The 19,468-nt window shown below is 47.6% G+C and overlaps 1 protein-coding gene and 1 pseudogene across 2 annotated transcripts in view; one reads left to right on the top strand and one right to left on the bottom strand.

Moving 5' to 3' along the window:
• Positions 1–18,351, bottom strand: part of BAALC (BAALC binder of MAP3K1 and KLF4) — a gene marked incomplete at its 5' end in the record, with an annotated part of 65,500 nt that extends 47,149 nt beyond the window's left edge. The window contains one exon of the mRNA XM_080909494.1: positions 18,192–18,351. Coding sequence (XP_080765620.1) covers positions 18,192–18,351 — 160 coding nt within the window. The remainder of the gene's footprint in view (positions 1–18,191) is intronic.
• On the top strand, positions 8,082–8,934 carry LOC308414188 (ADP/ATP translocase 1-like; annotated as a pseudogene). The gene has a single exon. The product of its transcript is annotated as an ADP/ATP translocase 1-like (transcript).
• Positions 18,352–19,468: the final 1,117 nt, after the last annotated feature.

The following is a 19,468-nucleotide window of genomic DNA, read 5'->3' as shown; positions in this document are numbered from 1 at the left end:
TGATGGCCAGTGTAGTTGAGTGCTCTGAGGGTAGATCTGCAGTGTCAGGAGAATAGGGAGGTGGCCTGAAGCACCCCAGAAGTCTGGGAGAGATCTGCAGGAGCAGGAAGGGGCACTAAAGGAGAAACGCACCGGCCAGAGGTGCAGTGAAGCTGGAGAGGAAGTGGGAAGAGGAACTTGGTCAGATGGTGTTGCTACAAGCTTTCCAAGGGCTGATGGACATGAGCCCAGACTCTCCTCGGGGGTCACAGGTACAGACAACTGTGAGGAACAACAGCAGAGAGGAAGGAACCACAGTCTCCTGTGATACCTATGCAGGAAACCAGGACGTTTAGCCTCAGCATCCTGACACACACAAACACACACATGCACACACACATACCACACATGCACACAAGCACTCACCTACCACACACACACACACACACACACGCACGCACGCACACACCACACAGATCCAACTGCACATATGCATATGCCACACACATCACACACATACTTGCACACACATGTATACACACACACACACACACACACACACACCCTGAGAAAGGTGTCTGGTGCAAATGAGCTAACCCTAAAGAAATGTGCTTCACCCTAGAGAAACTCCTCCTCCACTTCCTTCCACTGTACTGTGGGAATTACACTCCTATGGCCCTTGACATCCCAACACATACATATACACATAAATTAAATTAAAATTTTACATGTATTTATGACTGATAATTAAAATGTAAGAAAGCTTTTATCTCTTTACATGTATTTATGACAAAGTTTCATGACTCCAAATTTTTAGAATTTGCTCCAAAGAAGCCCACGGGGTGCAGAGGGACATATACAGAAATGGGGCCAGATTTGTCCTGGGTTTGCTGTTCACACCGAGTGATAAACTCATAGAGATCCATCAGTCTCGTCTTCAAATTCACATATTCTTGAAATATGTGAGTATGGTTTAGATTTTTGCAATCTAAATTTTGTGTGTGTGTGTGTGGTAGGTGAGTGCTTGTGTGCATGTGTGGTATGTGTGTGTGCATGTGTGTGTTTGTGTGTGTCAGGATGCTGAGGCTAAACGTCCTGGTTTCCTGCATAGGTATCACAGGAGACTGTGCGAGCTCCAAATGCTTTAAAGAATGCCTTAGGCTGTGATGGAGACAGCCCAGGACTGATGTGAACAACTGGGATAACATGCTAGCTACTCACTTGAATTCATCATCTCTGGTGTGCGTGCGTGCGTGCGTGCGTACATGCGTGAGTGCATGCGTGCATGTGTCTGTGTGTGTTATTATTTTTTTCAAGTAACTTTTCCTTAACATGTTTTAGGTCTTTGCATATGGCTTTAGATTTGGGACCCTGGGATTTGTGACACCAAGAATAGTTAGTGTCTGAATTTTTAACTCATATTCAAAAGCATGTAGGTCTGAAAAGCCGAACATCTGTGAGACCTCAGGTTCTCGCTGTTGAGGAGAATGTTCAACAGCTTCTGTTTAAATGATGAGTTTTTTAGGACATTCATTGGGTGTTTCCTGAAACCTTACATAATCGTTGGCAGCCCCTCTTTTCTGCAAAGAAATACCTAATTCACAAAACCAAACACTGAAACAGAACCCCATTCATCAACCACCCAGACTCAGAACCAACCAGACGTGGAGTGACTTTCTAACATCCCCCACTTGGCATTCCAGCCTGTGGCCACCGCTGACAGTTAAGGAAAGGTGAGAATAACTCCCAGGGACATGGGGTGATGCTTCCTCTCGCCAGGAAGAAGCAACACTCAGAAAGGAGACTGAATCAAGGCCACCTAGACGAACATCCCAAACCACAGCAGCTCCGTTGAGGTTGACGGTCAACAGTGGCCTGAACGGAAGGAGCAGAAAGGTCCACCGTTCCCCGGAACCCAAGACAGGAAGAGCTCCATTGAGAAGAATAAAGGTGATGAAATCACTGGGGACCCGCTGCCCCACTGTGGGTGATGTCACGTGATGCCTTGCAAGTGAAGATCATAAAGTGAATAATAGTCTCACATACATACATACACACATACACACATACATATATACATACACATACACACATACACACACATACATATACACACATACACACATACATATATACACACATACATATACACACATACATAATCACACACATACACACACATACATATACACACATACACACACATACACACATACATATATACACACATATACACACATACACACACATACACACATATACACACATACATATACACACATACACACACATACATAATCACACACATACACACATACACACATATACACACATACACACACATACATACACACATACATACACACACATACATAATCACACACATACACACACAAACACACATACATATATACACACACATACACACATATACACACATACATATACACACACATACACACATACACACACATACATAATCACACACATACACACACATACACACATATACACACATACATATACACACATACACAAACATACATAATCACACATACATAATCACACACACATACACACATACACACATACATATACACACATGCACACATATATGTACACACATACATACACACACATACATATACATACATACACACATGCATATACATACATACATACACACCTACATATACACACATACATAATCACACATACATACACACCTACATATACACACATACATACACACTCATACAGACACACATATACACACACAGAGCAGAGAGGGAGAGAGGAGAGAAAGGAAATAAAGAATAGGGAACGTTTTAAAATGAAAGGCAAGCACAGTCACTGGAACACAGGCAGGCTCGTTCGTGAGCTGTCTGTGACTGAGCTGGCACTGAAAAATGAGAAGTTAAGAAACTATGGAGGAAATCACTGGCCCCTCCAACGTAGAATATTTACTCTCTAGGCTTTCTGACATTGACTGACCTCAGCCTGCAGTCTCTGATAGCGAGCTTGCATAGACGCGGGGCAGGAGTGGAACGTGTTTGAGCACAGGCAATGGTACAAAAAGCCTCAGCCTAAGAGCTCTCTGGTCCAGCTGAGTGGGGATACCCTGCAGGGGGCTATTGGAACTGTGAAGGGGCCAACCACAAGCTGTCGGAGACATAGGTAAACAGCGATGAGGAGGAAGAGCTAGAGCCACAGAGGAAAGACCACCGGTTTCCAGTGAGGCTGGCCTGGGCTCCAACCCACTCCCACCTCCAACCCACAACCACTCCAGCCTGCAGGCATACAAACAGGCCACGCCTCTGCCGTCTGTAGGATGGGGATAACTGGTTACAAAATAGCCATGGGATGCTTGGCACTGGAGAGACACCCAAGGATGCTCCTGAGACGGTGGCTGCACTCCCGTGTGCATGCACACTCGTCCCTCATCAGCCCCACCAGCAGGTCTGTCCCCGGCTATGCCCTGACTGTCTGGACAGGGATCTCAGAGGAAATAACTGAACATGGCCTTGGTTTAAGTCCTTAAACCTGCAGCCCTCCTAGAAGATGCATAGGCCACTGCAGCTTCTTTGTAACCAATGCCATGCCCTGTTGTTATGGCAACCAGTTTGCCTGGCAGCCCTGATATTTTTTTTACAAACCTTCCAGTTCCCTCATGTACCAAAGCCCACAAGCAAGGAATTTTTATTTTGTAACTTCCACAGGGAATGCAGTCAGCTCTTAAAATGTTCCAACTGGCCGTCTAAAGCTTCCCTGACAGAAGCTTCCAGGTTGAGCAGGAACATGGCCCTGCACAAGAAACTTCCACAAGCCCAGCATGGTAGTGTTCACTTTTAATACCAGAGCTTGGGAGGCAGAGGCAGGTGGATCTCTAAGTTTAAGAGTAGCCTGATTGATAGAGGGAGTTTCTGAATAGCCAAAGAGAAATGGGAGGAGGAAGGGAGGGAGGGAGGGAAGGAGGGAGGGAGGGAGGAAGGGAGGGAGGGAGGGAGGAAGGAAGGAAGAAAGGAAGGGAGGGAGGGAGGGAGGGAGGAAGAGAGGAAGAAAGGAAGGAAGGGAAGGAGGGAGGGAGAGAGGAAGGAAAGAGAAAGGAAGGAAGGAAGGGAGGAAGGGAGGAAGAAAGGAAGGAAGGGAAGGAGGGAGGGAGGGAGGAAGAAAGGAAAAAAGGGAAGGAAGGAGGGAGGGAGGAAGGAAGGAAAAAGGAAGAAAGGAAGGGAGGAAGGGAGAGAGGAAGGAAGAAAAGAAGGAAGGGAAGGAGGGAGGGAGGGAGGAAGAAAGGAAGGAAGGGAAGGAAGGAGGGAGGGAGGAAGGAAGGAAAAAGGAAGAAAGGAAGGGAGGAAGGGAGAGAGGAAGGAAGAAAAGAAGGAAGGGAAGGAGGGAGGGAGGGAGGGAGGAAAGAAGGAAGGAAGGAAGGAAGGAAGGAAGGAAGACAGGTCAAGAGAGGGAGGAAGGGGAGAAGAAAGGAAGGGAAGAGAAAGAGAGGGAGAGAGAGAAAGAGGGGGAGAGGGCAGGGGGAGCGCACACCCCACAAATGCTCCCTTTCAGGAGAAACTGTCCACGTAGCTGGTACCTCAGTCTCTGCACCATATTAATCTTGCAGGGAAGTGAAGCGGAAAGAAACACAGAATTCAAGTTTCAGAGGATCATTCTCCAAGATTTCAGGTTACAATAGCATTGCATTCCATTTAAATTATTTCCAGAGGTAGACATCGTAACTGGATTGTATAAGGTCCTGGATTTAAACCCTAAAACCTCATAGAGTTACACATTTCAGCCCCGACACACGTATCTCAGACTCACACTTGCTTTAGAGCAGAGGGTGACCTTGAACTTCCACCTGTCCTGTCTTTGCCCCCAGCATGTCAGGATGACGGTATGTCTCCTCACCTGGTTTTATGAGGTGCTTGGGTTCAAACTCAGGACTGTACCCACACTAGAAAAGCACTCTACCAAGCTATATCTCCAGGCCTGACACATTTGCTATTTTAACCAATGTTCACCTTATGTCTTCACTTAACACATGAAAACATTTTTAAATAGTGTTACAGCAATGTCACCTTCGTCTCTGGGGAGGTCTGTCTCCCTTTCCTCCCTTGCCCTTGCTTGTTGTCCCTTCTCTCTGACCACCGCCTTAGCATGAGAGGTGCAGCCATCTTGCCGGCCACCTTCTCCCTTTCTCCTTTGCCAGAAACGCCGTGAGCCTTTGCAGATGGGATGTTCTAAGAAGGGAGCGGTGGTTGCCTGTGCTTCTCCTGCTGAAAGTAAGATAATGTGGGTTGCTCAGTGGTTAGGGAAGGACAGGAAATTGGTGCCCAGCTCCCATGTCAGTGGCTCACAGCAGCCTAACTCTAGCTCCACCTTGAACCTTTGCCTCTGGCTGCTTTTGAAAATAAATAAATAATAGAATATGACCAAGCAGCCTCTTGTAGCCATGAAGGACTAAGGGTGACAGAGGTGACAGAACAGGGAGTGCAAAGGAGCCCAGGTCTTTGAGAGCTTCCCGGGACATTTGCAAGTGCCCATCTCCAGACATCTGCTGCAGACCCGCTGCTTGTGAAACTGCCTTCTGTTTGTATAACCAGACACAATTCCTAATGTCACAAAGGAGAGACAAGGGTTTCCTTCAGCCAATACCCACTCTGCTGAGCTCCGTGCTTAGTGCTTGGGTTCTAAGGACAGAGCCAGTGAGGTCCTTGGCCTCCTGGGATTATGCAACAATGAGACAGTCACTGAAAAAAGCCTGTCACCCCCCAAGGAAGTGACATTTGAACTAAGCCGAAGAAAGGGGTGGAGTTGAGCATGTGATGTGTTCAGAGCTCATTCTAGCAAGTGCCAAGGCCTGGGAATGGGAAAGGCTCAGTGTAGTCAGAGAACAAAGAACCCGTATGGCCAGGCCACCCTGAGGGAGAGAACAGGACAGACACTGCTGGAGATGCAGTGAAAGACAAGTCTGGCCAGAGGCCCCCGGGGACAAAGAAGGAGGCGGGGACTCTTGTTCTACAGAGAGGAGACATGGCTGCTCTTCCAGAGGACATGGGTTCAATTCCCAGCATCCCTGTGGAGGCACACAATTGATCTGTGACTTCAGTTCTAGGGGATCCGAACACCCTCTTCTGACCTCCACAGGCATTGCATGCTTGTGGTATAGACACATTCAGGTAAAACACTGATATATACAAATTTAAAAAAACGAAAGGGAGGAAGGGAAGGAAGGAGGGAAGGAAGGAAGAAAAAAGGAAAGAAAACAAAAGAAGAGGAATCAGAAAAAACCGACCGAGCGTTAACAGGACTTGACCTGCATCTAAAAGATCACACTCTCTCTCTCTCCAAGTCTTGGCTGTTGCATACTGGTAATTCCTGCGATTCCAGTACTTACTTAAAAAGCATAGGGTGAGTTCAAGGATAATGTGGAATCTGGTCTACACAGTGGGACCCTGTCTCCTAGAGATGGGCAGGGGGTGGGCATTGCTCTCCCTGGGACAAGAAAATAAATGCCAAGGGTCCCAATGGGAGGAGATTATAGCAGAGGTTCACATGGACCATGATGGTGAGGAGGCCTGTGGTCTTCCATGAGCTCGCCTGTGAACTTGGCTCCCCTCCTCCACTCGGACTGGCAGAGAAGGTTAAGATGCTTTTAAACTCTAGCAAACAAGGACCCTCTCTTTGTAATAAGACTGGAGACTCAGAATAGTAAAAATGAGACATTTGTTTTCAGTTCCACAGAAGCAGAGGTGGGGGTAAGGTCGAGAGGGGGAGGGGAAAAGGAGGGGGAAGGGGAATGACCTGCCTGGACCAATGGCAAAAATGTCTGGCACAGGACTTCGGCACAAAACAGAGATCTACCATTCCTGACCACAAGATATCCCTGCCCTTTCTTTCCCACTAGCCTAGCACAATTCCCACCTTCTGGGGGCTTGAGATCCCCCTTCTTCCTGACACAAGGGAACTGTCTATAACTTTCTTTTCTTCTCTAGACAGGGTTTCTCTGTGTAGCCCTGGCTGTCCGGGAACTCGATCTGTAAACCAGGCTGGCCTTGGATTTAGAGATATGCCTGTCTCTGCCTCTAAAGTGCTGGGATTAAAAGCACACACCACCACTGCCTGCTGCCTGTCTGTAACTTTTCAACATAAAAAAAAAGCAGGCACAGCTGCTTCGCCAGGGAAAACGGGCCCCGTGCGTCTGTTTGTCGTATTCACTGGAGAGCTCTAAATGCACCTCATACGGAAGATAGACCATAATGATGTCTTTCTTACATGTGTGACAGGAGGCAGTACCAGAGGATTTGATTTCTTTTGGTATTCAGAGAAAAGGGTACCCAACACTGAAGCTGTAATATGGGGATGGTCCCAATAGAGAACTAATAGACTTCCTGGGCATGGTGAGTCGTGCCTCTCAGGTTTAGAGCACCAACTGTGAGTCACAAAGAGTTACTCAACTCCTCTCCAGCGATGCCCAACAGTTCAGACATAGGAAGACAGGAAGCCAAGGACCATGGTGACCCAAGACTTGGCACGATAAGCTTGGACAAGGCTGAGAAGAGGAAACAAAGAAATCTTGGGTGATTGGCTATGCAGCCAAAGCCAAGATTCTGAGTATCCCTACGACTGGTTAATTCTTCGGAGAGGAACCGAAGCCAAGAATAGCTGCTGGGACTTCTGTGTATGGCTCAAGGTCACACAACTATTACCTGCAGTTCAAGTCAGATTCCTTAACTATGCAACTATGCTGTCTTTGGGCAAAGCAGCAAGGAAGATGCGGAGTGAAGAAGGAGAGGTTTGGGGGTTCGGGGTCACAGGATATTAGCAGCAGAGGGAGGAAGTATAGGGTGCTTAAAGAGAAAGACCTTGACTGTCTGTCTGTGTGGTCCCAGGAATGTGGTTATATCACAGCACAGGGCAGTGGATTGGAAAAGATGGCTAACAGCACTCACTGGCTCAGCTTAGCTAACTGACCACTAAAATGGACAATAAGACATATTTCCCCCTTCGCGTCGTGCACGGACGGAGACTGGGTGGCGGTAGCTGGCCGGGAGTAGGTAAGAACAAAAGAGCGGCTCCTTGCAGGCTGTGCGAGCCCGGCTTTCAGCATGGGAGACCAGGCTTTGAGCTTCCTTAAGGACGCCCCGATCGAGAGGGTCAAACTGCTGCTTCAGGCCCAGCATGCCAGCAAACACATCAGCGCAGAGAAACAGTACAAAGGCATCGCTGATTGTGTCATGAGAATCCCCAAGGAGCAGGGCTTCCTCTCCTTCTGCAGGGGTAACCTGGCCAATGTGACCCGGTAGCTCTCCCAACCCAAGCTCTCAACTCTGCCTTCAAGGACAGGCACAAGCAGATCTTTCTGGGAGGCGTGGATCGTCATAAGCAGTTCTGGCGCTACTTCGCTGGTAACCTGGCTTCCGGTGGGGCAGCTGGGGCCACCTCCCTCTGCTTAGTCTACCCGCTGGACTTTGCTAGGACCAGGCTGGCTGCCGACGTGGGCAAGGGGTCATCTCAGCGTGAGTTCAATGGGCTGGGCGACCGACTCACCAAGACCTTCAAGTCTGATGGCCTGAAGGCTCTCTACCAGGGTTTCGGTGTCTCTGTCCAGGGCATCGTCATCTACAGAGCTGCCTACTTCGGAGTCTGTGACACTGCCAAGGGGATGCTGCCAGACCCCAAGAACGTGCACGTTAGCGTGAGCTGAATGGTGGCAGGGCTGGTGTCCTATCCATTTGACACCATTCCTCGTAGGATGATGGTGCAGTCTGGAAAGGGGCTGGTATTGTGTACACGGGGACACTTGACTGCTGGAGGAAGATTACAATAAAGGAGCCAACGCTTTCTTCAAAGGTTCTTGGTCCAACGTATTGAGAGGCATGGGTGGTGCTTTTGTATTTTTATTGTATGATGAGATCAGAAAATATGTGTAATACTCAAGTTCACAGGTTCACAGATCCCATTGTGGTCTAGCAGACTATTCTTAAGGAAATAAAAAAAGACAGATCTTAGATAAAACGAGAAAAAAAAAGAGACATATTTCCAATGCAGATATCAGGAAAGTCAAGACTCACAAGCATCAGCATGAAGAGAAGTTAATGCAACCCAGAGTCTGTGGGAATTTGTACCATTTGTAAAGCAGATGGGCCTTCCAGCTTTGTTTCCTTAGACAAAAGTCTCATGGCCAAACATGGCGTTCCACGCCTGCCCTGAGTGACCCAGAGACCCAGAGCCTGGAATAGATGGACTTGTGTCAGACAGAATAGAGAATGGGCCTACAACTACATCATGCTCCTGCACAGAGGCTGCGCTGGCTAGTCTAATGTCAACTTGACAAGCTAAAGTTGTCTAAAAGGAGAGAACCTCAACTGAACAAAATGCATCCACAGGCTAGAGAGATGGCTCGGTGGTTAGAGCAATGACTGCTCTTCCAGAGGTCCTGAGTTCAATTCTCAGCAACCACATGGTGGCTCACAACCATCTGTAATGGGATCCGACGCCCTCTTCTGGTGTGTCTGGAAATAGTGACAGTGTACTCATATAAATAAAATAAATAAGTCTTTTTTAATGCATTAATAAGATCAAGCCATAGGCAAGCCTGTAGGTCATTTTAATTGGTGATTTATGTGGGAGAGCCCACATTGTGGGCGGTGTCATCCCTGGCATGAGGTACTGGGTTCCATAAGGAAGCAGTGTGAGCAAGCCATGATGAGCAAGCCAGTGAGCAGCATCCCTCCATGGCCTCTGCATCAGCTGCTGCCTCCTGCCTCTGGCCCTGTGTGAGTTCTTGTCCTGACTTCCTTCGATGATGAACAGTACTGTGGAAGTGTAGGCTATACAAACCCTTTCTGCCTTAAGTTGGTTGGTCAGTATTTAGTCAATAGAAAGGAGCCACTATGTTTCCATATCATGGACTGTACTTCCCAGAAAGCAGCCGGGTAAAAATGTAAGACAGCACAGCTCTTTCTGCAGACCATGGAGAGGTCACATGCAGGGATATCTTTATCACGAGGCATATTTTCCCTGCACACACTTTCCTGGCATTTTTGCTTAATACTGAAAGAAAAATATTGAAATAGGGAAGAAAAGTCCTTTCATTAACCCCTTGATCTTCCTCCTATCAAACACTTACACACAGTTTAAATTGTGTGTGGGTGCATACGTGTGTGTGTGTGTGTGTGTGTATGTGTGTGTGTGTGTGTGTGTGTGTGTGTACATGAGTGCAGGCACCTTTTGAGATCAGAGATGTATCACCACGGAGCTGGAGTTACAGCCTGATGTTGGTCCAGAGTCCAGTTTCTGTGTTCACAGCACATTACTATTAGTTGGCTAATGCTATTGCCACAAAAGTGCCACAAAGCGCCCAACCCAAACATCAGAAATCCATTGTCTCGGCTCTGAAGACAAGAAGCCCGAAGTCAGGGTGTGCAATGCTGCCTCCTCATTAGAGCTGTAAGGGAGGCTGTGTCCTGGGTCTCCATCCTAGCCTCTGGTTTTCTGCCGCATCCCCTGGTACTCAGAGCAATGCTAAAACCTTGTCTTGAAGAAGCATCACCCACCTCTGCTTCCAGCTTCACACAGAATTCTCCCCATGTGCTTATCTCCAAATGTCTCCTTTCTATAAGGACTTCAGTCGCCCTGGATGAGGCCCCACCCTCATGACCTAATTTTAACTTGATTAACTTTAAGATCTTGTCCCCAAGATACCTGTGCACTGAGGTTAGGATTCCAACGTGTGAATCACAAGGGATGAGACATTTCTCCAATAGATTCCAACTTGAGCTAAGGGTGCAGAGTAGCTCAGAGTCTGCAGACAGAGATGGCAGTCAAAACAGACTTTTAGAGTAGCTCTGTAGGCTCCCAGGGGTAGGGTTTGCATTAAAACCAAAATGTCTGCTGGGGGTAGCTAGATGCTCTGGGCCGGACACGGAAAGGTGCCGGGCAGATTAAGCCAAGAAAAACTGGTTCAAGTTTATTAATGAGATGCATAGATACTGGATGAAGGCATCTGAAACAGGATCCTGAAAGCGTCCAGTCATGGGGAACCAGCCTATCTGCACCAGGACCTACAAAGTCAGGAGGTGAATCTGGAATGCTGTTGCACCTAACAATGGAGTCAGTCCCCTCAAATGGATAACTGCTTGAGTCAGAATTATCTTACTGAGTGTCCAACTGGTACTGTCTAAGCAGTCTTCATCAGTTCTGTTTTTCTCTACCAGGTAAAGAATTAACAGGCGCGTGGCACAAGGGAAACCTCAGACAGAGCAAACAGAATTAACCTGTAAAGAAAGGCTTTTATCAGGGTGAAGACAGACAAATAATAAGGCACAAAATAATCCCTTGCTTTTCAGAAGGTGGACTCAGAAAGCTGAAGACCTGTCTCCCTGAGGGCTGGGTTTTTTAAAGGCCCTTGAGGGGTCTTCCTTCCCCAATTTAGGATTGATCAGTTTGAACAAAAACAGGGAGACTGATAAGGTATACAAGTTTGGGATACACGTGTTCTGGTCTAGCCTTGAACTTTTTGGACAGTTCCACAAGCAGTGGTGTTATGGAGTACCAGAAGAGAAAAATTCCAGAAAGACTTAGTTATGGGGTACCTAAAGAGAAAAACTCTTGAGGCCTAAATAAATCAAATGGAGTCTTTATTAGCTGCTGACAGGACTGTCCCAATAATGGGAAGCAGACTCAACCTCTAGTTGATTTTTAAGGGCAAAAACTGCAATTGTGATACATACAGAAAGGAAGTGCTAGACATCTGAAGCAAGCAAGCATTGTGTACAGAAGCAGAGAGATAGCAGCTAAATGGTCAGCTAGTTAACCTTAGCTCAGGGTCACAGTGTATAGCAATTTATGACTGGTCTAGAGACAGGTTTTATCCAAGATAATTTTAATACTTAAAGTGTTCTTGGGAATACTTTCACTGTGGAGAACAATTTTGGCACCTCTGGACAGTTGGTGGTGGGGTAATCTTATTTTTCTAGGACATCCTGAAGTTGGCCAAGGCAGGAACCTGGCTTCAGTGCTACACCCTGAAAGGCCTAGAATTAAGTACATTTGCATCTGAAGTTCAGGGCAGAACACTTGGACTGAAGCCCAGGGAAGTACATTTGCATTTGAAGCTCAAGGCAGAAACCCTTAGAAATGTAGCTCAGGACAGGGCAGTGTAGGCCGGGCAGTCTCTTTGCTCACCATTTGTCCCTGATCTTCACACCTGGCTTCCAGAAAGGTATTTATAGGATCTTTGATTGTTAACTTGCTTGTTCCCTGTTTCAGAACTGATATAATCCTTCTGCATGTAATTAAAGTGGTTTATAAGAGGACTAATAAACAAGGCCTCGCTTCAGCCTCGAGGTTTTCAGCCTCAAGTCTGGCCGAAGTCATGTTACAATTTTTACTAACTGTGTCTTTTTTCTTTTTCAGTCCTTGCTCCAGCCCTGGGGAACCTGTTGTTTGACGGAGCTGGTCTCAGACATTTCATCATATGACACAACCCTTGTAGCCTACCACATGGTAACCCACAGTGGGAGAAAAGGGCTCACCAAGTCTTTGTTTTAAACTACCAGGATCTTGTCTCAAGAGGGTAAGGAAGAAGCCAGCCATCTTGAAAGTTAGCCATCTTTATTGTCTAGGCACGGCCCCTGTTGAGGAATCTATAAACTCTTAACCCTCAGATTAAGGTGGTGCCATGTAACCCATGCTGACACCAAACTGTTAGAGCAAGAAGGACGATGAGAACCTGGAACTTCTTAGAAATGTATAAACTGTTTGAGTTTATTATCTCCCACTTTTGTAGTAACAGTTTTGTTTGTTTGTTTGTAGTAACAAAGAAGCAGTTCCCTTATAACTCAAAGTTTTACGCCAGTTTAGTGGGTAGGGGCATTTGCCATACAAGCCTGAGATCAGTCCTAGGAACCCACGGGAAAGGGGAAGAAGAGATCTAACTGCACAAAGTTGTCCTCTGACATCCTGCGGGCCACACACATCACACACGCTCTCACACACACAACAATGATTAGGAAAATAAAGTAACGGGAACGTTTCCTGACTACGCAATAATTGAGTAGGGCAAGAACCTAAAAGGATGCGTCTCAGAACTGATAAGAAGTGATAACTGTTTGTCTGGGGTCTACGGGAAAAGGGGAACACATAAACTTCTTAGGTTATTCATTGAAGAGGGCTCCCCTGGGGCTCAGCTCCGCCAGCCATTCCTTACCTAACCTAACCATCACCGTGAAGATGGAAAATGCGAGTCAATCATTAAGACAGGAACACCAAAGATAACGGCTCTAGAAGGGTCTGGGGTGGGAGGCTTTGTGCTTAGGAAGACCCAGGTTGGAGGTTCTTGCCAGGACTGTCCCTCTCAGGGGAAGGACATCTCTCGGGGAAGCCAGGCTTCCTTTCTTCATCTTTCCCGCTTGGAAGGAGCCTTGGTAGCACTGTCTCTGTAGACAGTCATTCCCGGGACAGAACGAAATACTCAGCCCTTGAATTCTTCCCGCAGTGTGGACCTCGCTGACCTGGCTGGTATTTCTGTTTGTCCCTCATTTATCATGCATGCCTTGAAACAAAGAAACTCACTTTACTTATCTCTGTGCTAAGTGTCTACTGCACAAACCGGAAAAGCAAACAAACAACTTCCACCACACGGAAACAAAGACCTGGGGGGGGAGGGGTTGTCTCCTCAGGGTTGTCAATGTGAATGGGTGTGAACAAACCGGAAACCACTAAGCTGAACATTTACAACAATAAATGCAAACATCCGGGAATGGGAATTTCGAAGCACTGGTGCTAATGTAGGATTCAGGGTTAGGTTAGAGTCATCTTTCAATATTTATCGAGTGTCATTTATATACCGATTACTGTCTCAAGCTTTGAGTCTGTAGCAGAGCAAGCACAATATTCCTGAAACAACTGGACACTTAAAAAGAAAGATCCAAGGGTTTTAACTGTGAAATTAGTGTGGGTCATCAAGGAAACATGCAGATAAGCAATCCCTTCTCAACTTTACCTCTGCCTGACAAGCACTCGTGGGGCCACTTCAGAATGTCCCTTGGACTTCCCTACACATGCACAATTGACAAATGTCAGGAGCCCAGCTCTAACCCAAGATGCCTTGTGTCAAGAAAGGACTTGGACGAAGTGAGTAGTGTGTTTAGAACTACTAGAGCCCACACATGGAAGAAGATGGTTACGGGGTGGCATGTAACATGGTCTATCAATAGCAGGAGGCCAGCAGTATCTCTGGGATTGGGAGAGCTGTTTATACAATGCATGATGCCCAGGTTAGACTTCATCAGGTGGAGAAAGCTTCCTACCCAAAGGAGGATCAGACTCAGGACCGCTGTTGCCTGATGTCAGACTGAATTACCAAGAGTTTGAATAGGGCTTTGCAGCCCAGCAATTGAAAAAAATCAAACATTCTAAAACCAGCCCCCGTTGATGGTGGAGTGTATTTAAGCGTGTGGGGTTTGTCAGGCAGTGAAAGCTGGATCCAAGTTTTGGAATGGAGATTGCTCAGGACACGCTAAGCTCTTTCCCTGGCTCATCAACACAGGAGGAGCCCACGGGGGCAAATGGTTCCTAACTCATCTTTGTTGTGCACCTTAAGTGAGGTGTCAACTAGAATGCCTTTAAAAGCCATCCATAAATGGTAGCTAATGACAGTAACTAAATATTTCTGCCTTCTACCTTATTTGGATAAATCATCTGCCCACACATCCCAAATCACCGTACTGACACAATTATTTAAAACTGCAAAGAACTAGCTGAGGAAATTTTGAGGTGTCTTATTCTCTAAATAGATTAAGAAGAAAACATCATGGAAGACATCTGTCATTTTAAATACTGGTAGTGCGGTGGAGTTAGGGACTAAGTGGCCATTGATGTATGGACCAGCTGTACTAGGTGTGAGGTGTGGAAACCTCAGACTCTCTCTCCCTGGGGAGCCCCTCTCCCACAGTAGAGGTCAAAGAAAAGACTCGATCCAGCACATCGATTCTATGAGAATCCACCCTTGCCAGACTGATTCAATTTCCTACTTCGATAGAGTTTGGAAATACAGGCAAGTGAGAAATGTCGGCTGCTGTAATCTTCAGTTCCAACCTACTAATAGCGGAATCTAAAATCTTAATTGCGTTCTGCTCGCTACTGGAAACAACCTCCAAAACCAGGAAGCAGAGCCTCAGGGTCGGTTGTAAGTGAGACGGATGGGAGGCGGGCAAGAGACTCAGATGTGGAACTGGTATAAAAATAAGCCACCCACCGCCCACGGTAAAATTCAGAACTCTTATCAAATGATGATGGATCATTTGTCATGTGGCACGCCCTCAGTCTGGGAGGTGAGAGACAGCTGAAGAAAGCGTCTCAGGCAATGGTACTTGAGTGGAGCTTCTCAGTAGATAACGCTTGTAGAATTGACACGTGCCGAACCTATGAATCCTTTAGGCTGGACCAGAGTTTCCGTAGAGGTGGGTAAAGTTGGGAAAAGACTTTTTAAAACGGAAGCTGTAGAGTCAGAAAGACACTTGGGAGAACCCCAGAAAGCTGACTCTGGTTGAGGGGTGTGCAGTGGCAAAGACTTCGAGGAAGAGAGGAAGAGAATATAGGAATAGCTGAAGCAACCAAAGGGCAAGGTTAGACGGAGCGCCTGCTCATTAGGGCAAAACCTTCAACAGCTGATTCTCAGCCTTCTGGAGAAAACCTTCATGAAACCCCAACCTAGTATCACAGGTGCCCTGTTCACATAAGACAGAGAGAAGTTTGTCTGTCCTAAGGCTAAGGTCTCCAAGAGAAGTGTCCCTCCCATTTGACACTAAGCAAGAGGGACCAGGACCCCAAGAAGAAGGAATTCTTAACTACTGAGGGAACAACTAGAGGTTACGTGGTTGTGGGAATTTCCAAATGGGGACAATTCATCCAAGAGTCCATTTGCCCTGGACAAATGACTACTAAGGTCCTCAACAGCTCCAGATCCTAGGACAAAGGCATTTTGGTTATTTACCACTACACTCTCTTGAGTTTGGCTCTTCCGTTTGACTGTCTCCATCAGAAAAGAACTTATACACAGACTGACATCCCAGTTCCCTACGCAGCACAGCCATTATAGGACACGGGGTTAGGTCCACCAGAGATGCCACAGGGGACACATGAAGCAGGGAAACTGGAAGAAGGAAAAGATGGGCAATCCTGCCTATGGTCTGGGGTGGCAGAAAATCAGCAGATTTGTAACCTTCTCAGATGACCCAAGCTGACTAACAATGATCATTTATTATCTTCAGACTGCAGAACCCCAGCAACCAAGCCCCTCTTCAGTCCCCACTTGATGACAGTCACTCCATAGAACTTAGGTGCATGCAAACTTTGTTCACTTCTGATCTTCAGAAATATTCCTCTACTGTCTGAAATTTCTATGTAAATTAAAAAAAAATTGTTGGCCATCTAAGCCACTCTCCCTGGACTAGAATTGAACCCCCACCTTGTAAGGCTGTTCCCATGTTTGGAAACGTTCCATCAATGAGTGTGGCTGTCCTATGCCTTACCTGTTGCAGGAACCCAACCTCATGATATAAAGACAGTGAGAATAATGAATGTTGGGAAAGATTTGAGGAACACGTGTGTGTGTTTATTCAGCCAATCCGAAACAACTCTGACACCCGCACATACACATACACACATACACACAGGTACATGTATGCACATGCATGCATACACACTCATGTGCATAAACACACACACATAAGCACACACATGTACATACGTGCACACACACACACACACACATGCTGACACACACACCCCCAAGTGCCACCAAAACAACTCTTCCAAGAAGCAGCACTTGTCCTTTCTCATGCTGAGTCTTTTCCTTGCGGTACTTACTGTCTGGCCTTGGACCCCGCAGAGAAGTATGACACGTTCTTGGAAATGCTGTAACAGCTAACATTTCCAAAGCCTTCAGAGGCTCCTGTCTTATCCTCCTCTGACACTGAATTCAGCCAGTACATCATTTGGGAACCTGCTGGGTACCAGGATACCAGCCCAGCAGCACCAAATTAACCATGGGGGTCACTGAGAGTCAAACAAGCTTAAAATAAATCCAGTGTTACCACAGTTTTCCAGGCAGGCAGGGGAGGCTAATGCCTATCATTATTACTTGGGATGGGTGTAGGAGGGACTTGAGAAGGAAGAATACTTGAGCCCAGGAGCTCAAGACCAATCTGGACAATATAGCCATATCTGGTGTCCTAATATATGTATATATATATATATATATGTGTGTGTGTGTGTGTGTGTGTGTGTGTGTGTGTGTGTGTATATATATATATATATATATATATATATATATATATATATATATGCCAACACAATAGGATCAAGCAATAGTTAGAACTTTAAAAAAAAACCTAAGCATTGGTCTGTGTAAGAAGCGATGAGATTTTATTGTTTTTCCTCTCGATGCCAGCAACACATATAGGGTCAAAGGTCAGTCTGATTCAACAGTATCTGCAATGTTTTTGTGCCTGGTTTAAAATCAAGTCCTGACTCGCGACTAAACCAGAAGTTCTGTGCGTATCCTTGTCAGATTTCTGCCTAGGAATGACCTAGGTAAGAGTATTTATAGTCGAGATCTTTTACGCCCGGCTTCATATAAAGCATCCAAGCATGTTGGAATAAGGAGGTAAGTCCTCTCCTACGATATAACTGCTTGGAAAGTGAGCTCCGGGCCGAACTAGCTCAGGATTTTGAAGGCCAACAATGGAGCTCATTTCCCAACAGGAGGGCTGGGGAGGAGACAGGATTCCTCGCAGGCGATCCTGCCCAAGATTCTTGCTCACGCCCCGAAGGTGTGAGGACCAGCGGCCCACCCAGTACACGGAGAATCACCCGGCTGAGTACACAGGTGGTCAGAGGGGAAGTTGGACCCGAGCTGGGTCAGGTGGGAAACGTGGAGCCAGCTGAGGTTTGTGGGTGAAGCCGGACTGTCCTCCCAGCCACCATCCGTACCCCGGAGCTGACGCATATGCGCTGGTAGCAAAGGCCAAGAAGTGTTGTGTTGGCAGGGATGCAAAGGGTTAGCCCAGTCCTCTGGGCAGCTGCTCTCCTTGACCTGGCTTCCTGGGCTGGAGGATGCCAGCTGTCCCTCTGTCTCTGTCACCCCACCCACAAGCTCGCCATAGGGTTCCTGGCTCCCCCGGGGTCCCCCGCAGCTCCGGCTCACTCACCCGCGTGCAGGCCGCCCGCCTCGGGGCCGCTGTCCGTGGCTGCGGCGCTGGGCAGCGCGTCCGAGTCGGTGTAGGTGAGCCAGGTGGACTCGGTCTCCCGGGTCCAGCTCTCGTAGTAGCGGGGCTCGATGGCATCGGCTCGGCTCCCGCCGCAGCCCATCCTCCCGTGTCGCGGGCTCGCCCGGCGGCCGCTCGGCTCGCGGCTGCGGCTGCGGCGGCTCAGCCCGGGCGACGCAGCTCGGGCCCGCGAGGAGGAGGAGGAGGCGGCGGCAGCGACATCGGTCCCCTACCCGCCGGAGCAGCTGCCAGCACCAGGCTCCCCGGGAGCCCGCCGCCCCTCCTCTCTGCCTCCAAGGCCCTCCTCCTCTGCACCCTCCTTCCCCGGCTCCCCACAACCTTGCCTCTCCCACCACCCAACAGCCAGTTCCTCCTTCAGCGTTCTGGCAGAAGCCGTGCTACAGAGTAGCAGACAGGTGGTGGGAAGAAAAGGGGGGTCCCTCTTCAGTCTTCAGTCGACCTCCTTGGTTCCCACCCATCCATCGTCTGTCCACCCATGCATCCACCCACCGGACCTGTCATCCCTCTACCCATCCATCCTTCTCCAAAACCACCTTTTCTTTCCATTCTGAGTAGCTCTGAAGCTCACTGGAAGCCCCCTCCCCAAGTTTTCTGGCCACTTGTTCTAAAAGCAATGGACGAACACTAGCAAACAGGGAGCGGAGTTGTCGCCGAAAGTTAAGTTAGAGTCAGTGCCTGTTTACGAGGAGAAAGCAGGGCCCTGTGATTTCAGGCTGTGCATTTAGACACTTGCCGCTAACTCCCCTGACAGGTCTGTAACTCCATCATATTCCGAACTCTGTTCTCATAAAAAGCAAAAGACCAGCAGGACCACGCATCAGCGAGGAATCCAGGGAACACCTACTAAATAGGAGTAAAGAATACACCGTTCTGTATTGACCACGGTTCGGGCCAAAAAGTCCTGCCTCCAATGCAGGTCCCAGGGGCAGGCACTGCCACAGGCAGAAAGTAGGCTTGGAGACCCCAGACAAAGCCGGGGTTGCCCTAACAGGACTCTGCAGCCTCTTCAATAATTTGGTATAAAAAGAATTGAGTCTTCATAAGGTCCTGTGCTCAGTTTGCGACATCAAATTGATGATGATGTAAAAAGAAAAACCTCCTCTCAGAGAAAGAGAGAGAGAGAGAGAGAGAGAGAGAGAGAGAGAGAGAGAGCCCCTCGGACTCTAACAAAGCCTGTGTTCCTTCCACAGCAATGACGG

This window comes from Micromys minutus (genome assembly GCF_963924665.1).
Source record: "Micromys minutus genome assembly, chromosome: 33".
In the NCBI taxonomy this organism is placed as follows: Eukaryota; Metazoa; Chordata; class Mammalia; order Rodentia; family Muridae; genus Micromys; species Micromys minutus.
This window is presented reverse-complemented; position numbering and strand designations above follow the sequence as displayed.